The following is a 12484-nucleotide window of genomic DNA, read 5'->3' as shown; positions in this document are numbered from 1 at the left end:
AACAGGATGTCAGGACATTTTCCAACTGAGCTTGTAGCAACAAAACTGTGTTGTTAACGAGACATCTCCAGCCGTGTGTGGACGTAACAAACATGGGTTTTTAATGAGAAGTCCAGAAGTTTCCAGCAGGTTCTGTGGTGACAAACCCGAGTACTTTAAGCCAAAACATGATCTAACAAAGTGGTTTTATGCAGAAACCAGACCAGACCAGCACTGTTGCATGATCCAATTCAAAATCAAACCTAAAGAAACATAAAGGTGTAATATACCTGTGTTCTGCAGAACTGTATATTGTCAGTGTTTATTATTGTGACCCGGTTGTCAGAACAATCTTCTGGACCTCCTCCAGTCTGGATCAAGTCCACTCAGCTGGAAGCTTCCTCCTCGCTGTCTCACAGGAACTTCACACTGCTGGAGAAACTGAGTCCAAACATCCAGACGAGGGCAGGAATCTCCCATCAGTGACCTCTGACCTCTGCAGTACATCATGTGTCTGTGGTCTGTGGATTATAAGGAACCTGATTGGACGCTGGATGACCAGCTGTCCTCACGGTCCTCTGCTGTCTGTACTCCTGCAGGCTGTCATACATCCTACAAACCACCAGATGGCGCCGTGCTGCTGCAGAGAGAAACCTCACCTGTGATCATCTGACTTTAGATTCATATTCAAGTCAAAGTTTATCATTTGTACAGTTTGGTCTCATGTACAGTGACGTCACAGTCTCACAGAGCAGCAGTGGAGTCAGGTAGGAGGACTGAACCCGCCAAAATAAAAGACATGAGAATAGTAATAAATAAGTTGAAGGAATTTATTAGTTTATAAAATAGTCACATAATGTGATATTTCTACTTTGATTTGTGTTAAGCTGGACCGACCCACATGTGCTTTTGGTTCAGAACCACTTTAACCTCCTCGTAGTTCATTTAGGTCAAAGTGATGAAGTACTTTCACTGAAATACACTTAAAGGATCAAAAGTAAAAGTACTCTCTTTGTTGGTGCAACACTCAGACAGGTCTTAGATGGTGCATAGCGCTGAGGAGGAACATGAAACCCTTTAGAGGCGCTGCAGAATAAATCCTGCAGTCCAGCTGAACACAAACTAAGTTTTCTGCCTCTTTGTTCCTACATACAGGTTAATATTCCTCAAAACTAGAAGCATGTGCCCCAGTATAAGGGATACCTGTGTGGTGAATCCTTAGTGATAGTGTGTGATGTTTAGAGATGTTTAGCTATATACTGCCATGATAAGCTAGCGGACCTGTTGCTAACAAGCTTGTTAACAGAAGTGCTATGAGACATGTAAAAGGGTTTGTTTTGTTTGTTACTCAGTTAAAGATGTGTGAGTGGTTCATGTAGATTTTCTTTTGCTTGGAGAAACTGTTTCCTGTATATTTGTGTGAATATGTGACTTCAGAAAGAGACATAAACACAGTGATTTGTTATGATGTAACCGGAGTGATGGTGAAAGGTTGAAAGTTCCTCACTGTCAGAATATATTGTAGTTTTATGTGTAATTTGGTCAGAGCCGGAACATGTGACAGAAACCAAGTGAGAGATAATTATTTTGTGTTGTTCAACACATATGGACATTCATGTTGTTTATTTCATGGTGCTGTTGTTTTCAATACATTAACATGCTGTAGATACATGTATGTTTATGAAGATATCGCAAAATATCCTCCACACTTGAAAGTTCTGCAACTCACCTGATGCAATACTAAGTATTTCTGTTTAATACCTCAGGAAGTGAATTGTTTAATATGTCTTTGTGTGAAGGAGAGAATAAATCCTGCAGTGGAGCTGAACACAAGCTGAGTTTTCTGCCTCTTTGTTCCGACATACAGAGCTGCAGGGTTCTGAACACACCTCTCCCTGGTACCAGCAGACCAGGAGGGCAACATGAAGGAACAAACCCACTAAAGGAAGAAGAGGAACAAACCATTTGTTTCACATCCACTGAACCATCTCATTTATCAGTGTCTTAACTTTCACATTTATTTATGTATTTACATGTTTATTTGTATTTATTCATGTATTATTTATGCAAAGGAAAGAAAATATAGGAATAAATACATGAATAAGATTTAAAATTAATGAAATGATAAAACAAAAAATCTCATCTGAAAAAAATCTCTGTTTTTATCTGATTGATGAGAAAATCAAATCATTGAAAAATGTGATACTTGTAATCTGTAAAGTAACTAGTAACTAAAGTGAACAGCGAAGCAAATACATGCAGTGGAGTAAGAAGTACAATATCTGCCTCCTAAATGTAGTGGAGTGGAAGTACTTAGTTACATTACATCACTCCGTCTGAACTACTTTATATACAGTTAGTTTAGTTAGTCCAGTGGTTCCCAACCTCCGGGTCGGGCCCTCTGAAGGGGCACCAGTTCTGATGCTCACATTTATTTTCACTTTGCATTTCATCTTTCTGAAATCTTTGATTTTTTGTCCAATTTTGGAACATTTAGATGTAAATTGTTAGTTTGGAAGAGAAAATGAAGCTGCAGAAGACAAAGAAGGCGACACTGACACATCAGAGGACAACAGACAACACTTAGAATAATCACATTTATTGATTATTGATTTCTCCATCTTTCAGTGGGAACCCACAGGACAATAACATGTCAGCACACATCAGCATGAGGAGAAATGAAACATTATTCAGATCGTCTTAAAGGTTTTAAATTTCCAATAAAAAAGAAAATAGTAGATAAACATGTTAAAATAAGCAGGAAGCTGATGAGCCAGTGTAAAAACTCAACTATGTAAACTGGGTACAATGAAACACATTCAAACATTTATGTTCAAAAGACAAAAATAAAGACTTTGATGATCAGGTTGCATTGGAGCAGATTGTTCTATTAGTTCAGCACTTCAACATTTATCACAACATGATGTCAATGTTTTGATTTGTTCTCTTCACCATCAGATTTCTTTCTACATGTGTGTTGACATCATCACAGCAGAACTGCTCTCTTCATGTTTCTCACAGCGTCACACATTACAGTGACTGAGCTTCACTGTGAGAGCAGACGACAGCTGAAGGCTGCTGTTTACTTTAAATACCATTAATTAAGATGGTGGACGTGGTCGACGTTACACCTGCTGAACATCATGACTGGACTGCAGCAGCTCTTCATCAACCTGCTGCTACGTTTACACCTGAAGCTCTTCATCAACCTGCTGCTACGTTTACACCTGAAGCTCTTCATCAACCTGCTGCTACGTTTACACCTGAAGCTCTTCATCAACCTGCTGCTACGTTTACACCTGAAGCTCTTCATCAACCTGCTGCTACGTTTACACCTGAAGCTCTTCAACCTGCTGCTACGTTTACACCTGAAGCTCTTCATCAACCTGCTGCTACGTTTATATATAAATAAATATTTATATATATATTTTAACTACTAGCTGGTTTCAAACTACTGATCAGGTTGCACCATTAAAACTGAAGAAATGTCTCAGCTAGTAAAGACTTCAGTGATGTTTAAATCAGATCTCTGTCCATGTGATCATTCATGGAGTTGACCTGATGCCATTTTCTTGCCTGGCACTGATCCTGGTGTGTTCTAGTCTCTCTTGGAGTGGCATGTGGTCTGTGTTGGTGTTCGTTGGGATCAGAACCGGTCTCATCTTGGTCTTTATCAGACACTGACAGTCTCATTTGGTGGTGATGTCAGTGTAGAAGCCATTCTAGTTACTTGGTATTAGTCTTGTTGGGGTTAGTATTGTTATTTGCTTGATTGTATGAGAACAAATCAGTAGATGGACTCTGGAGGAGTGTCTCTCCTCTCTCTACTTTAGCCATGTACTCTGCTTGTTCTCTGACGGCTGTCAGGTGCTCAACTCGTTGCTTCCAGCCTGGTTTACACTCAGACTTCTCTCCTTCAATAAGCAGGTCAACGTAGTCTGGAGTGGAGAGAGGATTTGGCTTCAGGGCGATCTCTTTGAGTCTGTTTAAACACTTAGCAGAGCTCTCCATCAGTTTCATCACCTCAGCCTGCACATGATCATATTCAGACTTCAGTTTGACCAAGAATTCCTCAGCATGTGCCCTATCTTGGCTGGCTTTTTTCCACTCTGGACATCTATATGCTGAATCATATCCACGATCCCCGTCTATGACATTGTGTGTAATCAACACTTTCTCAGTCCTGTTCATCACTGTCTGGTGCTCTTTGAGTTTTTCATTTGTCTGTTCTATCTCCTCAAGCTTGGCTAACCCAAGTGTAACCCACTTGTGCAAATTTCCTACTGAATTCTCGAGCTGCTGTCTTTCTCTGAGGACCTCCTTTGTCAGTGTCAAGCTTTTGGTTTCTATCACATTCAAAGCATCAAAGAACCTCTTCATGCTTCTAATTCCCATGTTCCAACACATCTGTTCAAAGTTTCCATCTTCATCTTCATCCTCCTCCATCATGCTGCCTGCTGCAGATGATTTGTTGTCTGCAAACAATGCTGAATTATTGAATTTGACGTGAACTGGCAGCCCGTCTTCTGTTTCAGGACATGGGACACCTGAAGCTGTGATTGCCTCTAGAACTGGAGGAAGATGGCCATCTGCAAATGTCACCAGAACTCTGGTGTTTTCTGCCACATCTTTGCCAAAGATTGAGAGCACAGAGTCAAACACATCTATCTGTGCTGGTGTGAGTCGAGCTACAGAAACCTGAGCTACAAAACACACAGCATCAACTTCACTGACACCATTGTTAGAAGAGAAGAGATTGAACAGCTGTTCTGTGATCTCCTTGTCTCTCTTTATGCCTCTTTTATCTCCAAATCCTGGACTATCAACAGTAACAATGGTCAGTGAGTAGTCTATTTTAAACCCCTGCTGGTGGTTGATCTTGTACACATTGACTTCAGAAGTCTGGCTGTTAGCTTGTGATCTCATCTGATCCTCATCAAGTAACTGAAATCTAAAATTGTCCTCCCACTCTACACCAACAATGTAGTTGATCATTCCATTGATCAGACGGGACTGTCCAGATTCAGCCTCACCAAAAATAATGACTGTTCGATTCTTACCCATGATGTCGTTGCCAAATCTATATCTCTGGAATCCACATACGTCCATATTTTCTTCTGTCAGATGCAGTTTATAAACTGAGGGGGATTTAGAATTAACACATGTGCCTGTACTTCTGAGGGATTCTGCAAGTGAATATTTTTTTGTGCAGACACCGACTGAGATGCTCTCTTTGCTTCTTCCAGCTTCACCACAATCACATCTGACCCTGACGACATATTCTGTCTCTGGCTGAAGCCCTGAAATGATCGTCTTTTCAGTATCAGACATCTTTTGGTTCCATTGGAGATCTTCCTCTTTCACCCTGCTGTCTGTTTTGGCGTACTCCACAATGTAGTTCAGGATCTGGACATCTTGTCCCAGTTCAGCAGGTTTGTCCCAGCTGACTGATATCTCCCTTGAGTTTGGTTCAACTTGAGGTTTTCCAGGAGGGCTGCAAGGTAAAGTTTGAATGGAACCACCAAGTTCATTGGCTGGTCCAACACCTACTGAGGTCACTGCTCTGCATCTGAACTTGTACTCTGTGTTTGGACTCAGATCGCTCACTGTGACTTCTTCAGCTTCTGATGCCGTCTTTTCTTTCCATCCATCCTGTCCACTGACACAGTACTCAACAGAGTAGGAGGTGATGTGCTCTGCTCCAAACTTTGCAGGAGAAATCTTCAGCGTCACACTGTTGTGGTTTATGTCTCTGACTGTTAATGTTTCAGGCTTTGAAGGAGGCTCAAAGTTCTTATTGACAGAGAAGCCGTCTTTATAAAGGTAGATGCTTGAACCTTTCTGCGTGTCATCTGTTAAACCAACTACCAAGAACTTAATGTTCTTGTTCTCCTTGTTGGCCTCTGCAAAGTCACTGAAGAGTTTTGCTTTACTCCTCATTTTATCAGCTACTTCTCTTGAGGCGTACCATTGTTCCTTCTCTACATCATGAGTACAAGACCGTCGAGCTTCGTCTGGTTTGGTTGTTTCTTCTAAGTACTCTGATAAAGTTGAGAGGTACGGTTCATCACTTCCCAGTGAGGTGAAAACAAAACACACAGCATGATCTGCACTGAGAATTTCCTTGTACAGGTCTGTTTCAGATGAGACAATCTCAGTATTCTTCATCATGTTGGTGAAAGACTTTAAGGTGTGAATTTCTCTCTCTTTACAGTCCATCCACTTGTTCAGGTCTTTGCTGTTGAAAGGAGAAGAATGTCTCTTCTTCAGGATCTCTGCGAGCACAGCCTCTTCTTCTCCTCCTCCTCGGATTGATGGAAGTTTCTTTGCCAAGGTTTGTTGGAATTCCAGCTTGAACTCAGAGCACATCTCTTTAAAGGTTTTAATCTTTGTGCCAATCTGTGGGAACTGCTGTGCAGTGGTGGTTTTCAGTGCATCATTGCACCTCATCTCCAGCTCACTGAAGTACTCCAGGACACTCTGTGACTTATTAACTAGTGTTTCACTTATCTGACGGACAAGTTTCGCAGCAGAAGAATCTAAACATGTCAGTGGCAACAGCCAGACCTTCATTGGTACAGCGTTTTCTCCGTTGGCTCCCAGCAATGTTGGCAAACTCTGACAGACTTGTATTGCATCCTGAAATGATGTCGGCATTTTCTGAAGTGAAAAGTCTCCAAAGAATCTGCAGGAGAATTTCTCAACCTTTTCTCTATCTTTGTCTTCCATTTCCAGTGAACCTTCACCCTCTATAACAAGACGGGGAATTTTCTTGATCATCACCTTCAAGTTACCCTCAATCTCTCGATGATTTTCCTTTTCCGACACCTCACGGTCAAAGACAAAGAAGGCTTGTGCTCCATAAAGAACAGCTGTTACTACATGTGTAGCTAACCCTTTATCAAAGACATATGGATGCTTCACATTGCCTCTTCCAAGATGATCCATCGACAGCTCTTTGACCTTTGTGGTAGCTTTGTACTTCAGTGTTATTCTGGCCTGATTTTTGGAAGTCTTACTATCATTCAGGTATTTTGCTGATCCGGCAACTTCAACCAGTCCACCCAAGAAACTCGCCTTCAAAGAGGCTTTAACATTAAGAGCTGAAGATTTGTCCTCAATGGATTCAGATGCAACTATCTCAAAGTCATTATAGTTTTGTGGTCTTTCTCCAATATGTTCTGCCAGGTCACTGCGGTCCCACAATGTCAGTCCTGAAAAAAAAGAGGCAAAAATCAAGTTCAGCCTCCAGAACCAGACAGATAGAAGACAAGATCACATAGTGAGCTGGGAACATGCCGACACATTAGCTATGAGTTGTTACCTCCAGCAAGGAGGTTATATTTTCAGCTGTGTCAGTTTGTTGGTTTGGTAGGAGGATCACACTAAAAACTCCTGAACAGATTTCCACTAAACTTGGATGGAGGATGAGTCTTGACCCAGAAAAGTTCTTCTCAGTTCCTTCAACATTGCAAAGAGAATTTTTAAAAAAACATTTTCCTTAATTTCTCAAAAATGAATCTTGATGAATAAAATCAGGAGTGTTTAGGCGGCCAGTTCAATGCAGGGCTATCAAGTTTGATTTGGTTTAGGCTCAGTGTTTCAGCAAAGTAAACATAAACTGAAAACTATAAAATGATGGACTGACTGTTGTGATCAGCTGTTTCCTGGTTTTAAAACTCCCCGGCTGTGGGTCGCACAACAATGCAGGTCATCGACACCTCCACCCACCTCACGCAGAGGCCGGCACATCGACACCTTGGTTTTAGATAGCAGGCGAGGTGGAAAATAAGTGTACCCTCCGAGGCTGCAAATCGGTGGACCAAAACAGACCCCCAGTTTGCCGCCCTCTGTCTAAAATCGCGGACCGAGCCGCCAAAAGGACCTGTAGATTGGCGGCTTGCTGCCCTGTCAAAAAACAGCTATTGAGATCAAGCCCCCTCAAGGAGCGCCAGGCCTTAAAGGGATAGTTCGTGTTTTTTGAAGTCGAGTACACATCTATAGTCGGTCTGTTCCCTACCATAATCACCGATCAGCGCAGCCTCAGTTTGGAGGAGCAGAGAGCCGCTCAAGCCCAGACGCTCAGTCCACAACCACTACAATGGGAGATTCTAAAGAGCTCAGCATTGATCTGAAAGAGCACGTTATTGATTTGAACAAGTCAGGACAGTCACTTGGCGACATTTCAAGCTCAGAGAAAATTGGTCGGGATGGTCAAGAGTCAACCCAGAACCACCAAAAAGCAAGTCGGCAAGCGTGTTTTTGCACCTTCAAGAGTTGAAAGGCTGACGGGCAAGAAAGAAGCCCTCACTCCAGACGCAGCACGTTAAAGCTCAAATTAAGTTTGCCATTGCTAAACAAAATGCTGGGAAGTACTCAACATGTAGCAGCAGAGTGGCAGGTACTGCTGCTGCCTCACCTCCCTTAAACAACACTGGGAGACCATCAGATTATCATACACGACATGGAATTTGGGCGCCATGGCGTTATCATAACAATGTCCGAACCAAAAGGTTTTCTCGCCTAACCATCCTGGCGCTGTACCTGTTTTTTCTATTGGGTACACAAATGTGGGGAAGCTGGTGCTCTGCTCATAAGCATGCAGGGCCGCTTGAAAACTCATCCGGAAAACCTGCCGTCGGCCTCCCGCTGGATTCGTGGAGCCAGTACATCATATACTCCAAAGTCCTGGATGATGGTCGAGCGCGGTGGGTGCAGCGTGAGCGGCATCGACAAACAACCCCAGTATCGACAAAGCGAAAACCGGCTATCATTTTCAGCGCGATCCTGCTTCTATGCGGAGATGTCCATTTAAATCCCGGACCTAGGACCTTGGACGTTTGCCAATCAGCTGATCTCAACAGTTTTAAAGGGCATGTCAAAAAGTTGAGTCATCTAGCAGATACATAAGAAACTCTCTTACCATTGAGGCATCAAGTACATACCTAAATGCAATGATCATCCCCCATTTTTTGTACTGTATCACATCCTGGTCTCAGGTATGTAAAACAGTTATAGAACCACTCGAATCATTGTATAAAAGTAGCCTCAAGATCCACCACGGCATTACCATCACTGTCATGTACTTGCTAAATATGGTATTCTGAGCTTTGAAAACTTGATCATACACTCAAATGTCTGTTTACTTCACAAAATTATTTACAATGCTTCTGCTCCAACTCTGAAAAAGTTTGTTACATTCTGCTCTGAAAACACTGCACGAGTAACTCGATCTGTCACGAGGGGTGAGTGTAGCATTCCAAAACGTAAAACTCAATTTGGTAGTTCTTCCTTTTCATGTGTGGCCATGAGTCAGTGGAATGCCCTTCCCACAGAATTTATCCTATGTACAAATCCCCACACATTCTCATGATTATCAAAGCGCTGGTTATTGAGTAAGCAAGCCTGCACACATTGCTGAGTTATGTGAGTATGTGTATGTATGTGTATGGTTATTAATAGGTGTGTGAGTGTGGTTGTTAGAGAATGGTGGGGATGGGGATGGTTGGTCTGTTATCTATGTATGTACTTGTTTCTCTCATCTGTTCTTACCTGCCCAGGGACTACAGGCGGAAACTAGCAAAATTGCTATAACCTGGCTCAAGAATTTTTTTCTTGTTTTACATGATTAATGTTCTTTTGTGCATTGTCCCTGTTTTAAATAAATAAACTCCTATCCTATCCTTTGTACTGCAGTAAAGGGGTCCAGGGAAAAAGCTAAATTTAATCACCTAAAACAAGGACCACCTAAAAAAATCTATATCAGTTCAAGTGTACGTTGTATAGAGAACATTCGCACCGCTTCACATCGCCGACAGACCAGCCTTTCTTTTTGCACACATTTTCTCAACCGTAGAACCTTCGTATCCCTACACAGTTGTGCTCATGCGTAGGGTTACGGAGACTCTACGGTCTCAGGGCTCTACCCTGACATTTTTCCCAACGAGCACATGTACTCCTAAAGTAAATTATCTGCACAAAGACATATATGGGAGCACAAAAAATATTTATCGATTTATCGAACACTTCACACTGAAATAGGCAGCACAAACAAAATGATTTACAGTGTTTGATTTCATTTTTTTTTCATTTCAGGCAGCAAAAAACAATTTCTTAAATTTACAGTGATTTCATTTTTTTCATTTAATTTTGTATCCAATGTGTGCTAAACACAAAGGATGTCAGTTGTTTAAGTGCATATTAATATTCCTATAAAATAGAGGAAGCACTAAAATACAATAAAAAGAGGTGTGTCTTATTTGGCCCACTTAGGAACAAGATGGATGCTGTTTGGAGTCACTGGGTCACATGACATGGAAGCAAATCATAATTTCTGCATATTAATATTCATATAAAATAGAGGAATCACTCAAATATTATCAAAAGAGGTGTGTCTTATTCGTCCAGTTTACGAATACAATCAGCAGCTGGTTTGGAGTCACTGGGTCACATGACATGGAAGATATTGAAAAAACTATTATTATTATTATTTTGTATTAATATATTTATGTCGAGTAATTTAATGACTTAGACTTTCTTTTATTGTCTTTTCGAATTGCACTTTACAGTGCAATGGGAACGAAATGTAGTTTCAGTGGCTCGGGACAGTGCAGGATAAAAAACTACAGCATGTATACTTTGGACGTTGGAAAGTAAGACGGAGGGAAGCGGCGTTCTCCAGCCGCCTCTGCTTGCTCCTCTGTCAGCTTGTGATGCTAGGAGCGTCCATAGCAACTGGGTCTTGTTGGCTAACCGTCCTCCTGCTGCTAACACAGGGCAGTAATGTCGAGTGACTATCCGCTGAATATCCAAACTGAAACTAACTTCACCACAGTCCGTTCGTTGACCTGTCACCTCTCCCGTGACACTGGCTGTGTCATTACAGAAAACTACTGTGATTGGTGCGTCGCGGCTAGAGGATTGTAATATTTTTAACAAGCGCAGACAAAGTAGGTTGTGACGGTAACTTGAGACCTTTGCTCGCACACTGTGCGCCGCAATAATTTTCCCGGTTCGCACATACATTTTTTCAGGGGCAAATAGGGGTGAAATGCTCGCACTGTGGAGCCCTGTACGGTCTGTGTCTGAAATTGTTAAGTAAACCTCTCATTCAGCAGCTGGGCCGGATTAACGACGCTAATGCGTAGGGAAACGGAGGTTCTACAGTTGAGAAAATGTAGTGCCAAGGCTGGTCTGATGGCGATGTGAAGCGTTGTGAATTTTCTCTATACAACGTACACTGGAACTGTTATAGATTTTAGGAAGGAAAAAGAGCGACTATAGATATGTACTTTATATGACCCCACTCCAAAAAACCTGAATTATCCCTTTAAAGCCAGTTTTTGTCATGGCCAAGCCGTGTAAATACATCATCCTGTAAGGTAAAGTAAGGTAACTTTATTTGTACCCGAGGGTAGATTTGATTGCAGTTAAAGAGTAATTGGCTGCTTACACACACACACACCCAGACAGCATTGTCTGGGATGCACTTTTCCCCAAAAGCTCACATTGTGAAAGATGTGTCATTAAAATGTTACTAAAAGCCGCACAACCTCGCTAAATTACTTGTTTTACTGTCAGAATTTTGCGCAATTAGGTCCAATAAAATTTAGTCTAAAAGAGCCGCCCAATTACATCTTAACCCCAAGTTGGCTCTACGCTAAACTGGAAGTTAGCCGACTTGGTCGGCAGAAGTCTGGAGTGTGACGCTCTATTGCAGTGGTTCACAATCTGGGGTCCGGACCCCCCTAGGGGAGCGCCAGAGATCCCAGGGGGTGCGCACAAGTTTGTCTGCTCTGAGGTTGTGAGGTTACCAAAATTATATCTGTGCACATTAAATTTATAAAATCCCAATAACACACCCAACTGAATAATCAATCACCTGTGTTCAATCTTGAACACAGGTGTCAAAATAGTTGAGATCCATTTACTCCTGTCTAATGTGGATACCAGTATGTACACAGACACGGAGACAGTGTCAGAAAAGTTGAGATTCATACATTCCTGCCAGACAAATACAAGACAGGGACATCATACTTAGTCCTGAAATGATTCTGAAATATATTTTAAAACTTAAACTGCTGCAATGTGTTTGCAATAAATTCATTAAATTCAATAAAACCATTTCATTAAAGGTACGTTGAAATAGGAAGTAAAGAGGAAATGGCGACACGATGTGTCTGTGAGAAAGAGGAAGTGTTACACTCAAGGCTTTGTCTGTCATTCTGTCTCTGATGATCATTTTTGATTAAGTATTAACTTTGCAAAGTAGAAGGGTGTGTAATGGATAACTATGACTGAAAACAATGTGTTGAAGTTTAGAGATCTAATGATAATCAGTAAAGAAACAGTGTTGAGCTGAGGTCATGAGAAAGTGTTAAAGAACTGATCAGGTCAACATGAGGCCAAAAGGATGTGTCGAAATCTAATCACGCTTTGGGCACGGGCACAGACCGTGACCAAGTCATGTTAGATCATTACGAAATTGTTAGCCATCATCAAGGAA

At 41.7% G+C, this 12484-nt stretch overlaps 1 protein-coding gene across 5 annotated transcripts in view; it reads right to left on the bottom strand.

Annotated features, from left to right (window-relative positions):
- Positions 1-3302: 3302 nt before the first annotated feature.
- The window catches only part of LOC115571917 (uncharacterized), a 30811-nt gene continuing 21629 nt past the window's right edge, over positions 3303-12484 (bottom strand). For all 5 annotated transcript variants that reach the window (XM_030401561.1, XM_030401560.1, XM_030401557.1 and 2 more), the window contains one exon: positions 3303-7193. In XM_030401561.1, coding sequence (XP_030257421.1) covers positions 3706-7193 — 3488 coding nt within the window. In that variant the 3' untranslated portion in view covers positions 3303-3705. The remainder of the gene's footprint in view (positions 7194-12484) is intronic.

The sequence above is a fragment of the Sparus aurata genome, chromosome 21 (genome assembly GCF_900880675.1).
Source record: "Sparus aurata chromosome 21, fSpaAur1.1, whole genome shotgun sequence".
NCBI classification, from domain to species: domain Eukaryota; kingdom Metazoa; phylum Chordata; class Actinopteri; order Spariformes; family Sparidae; genus Sparus; species Sparus aurata.
The sequence above is the reverse complement of the archived record's forward strand: the minus strand, read 5'-3'. Positions and strand labels throughout refer to the sequence as shown.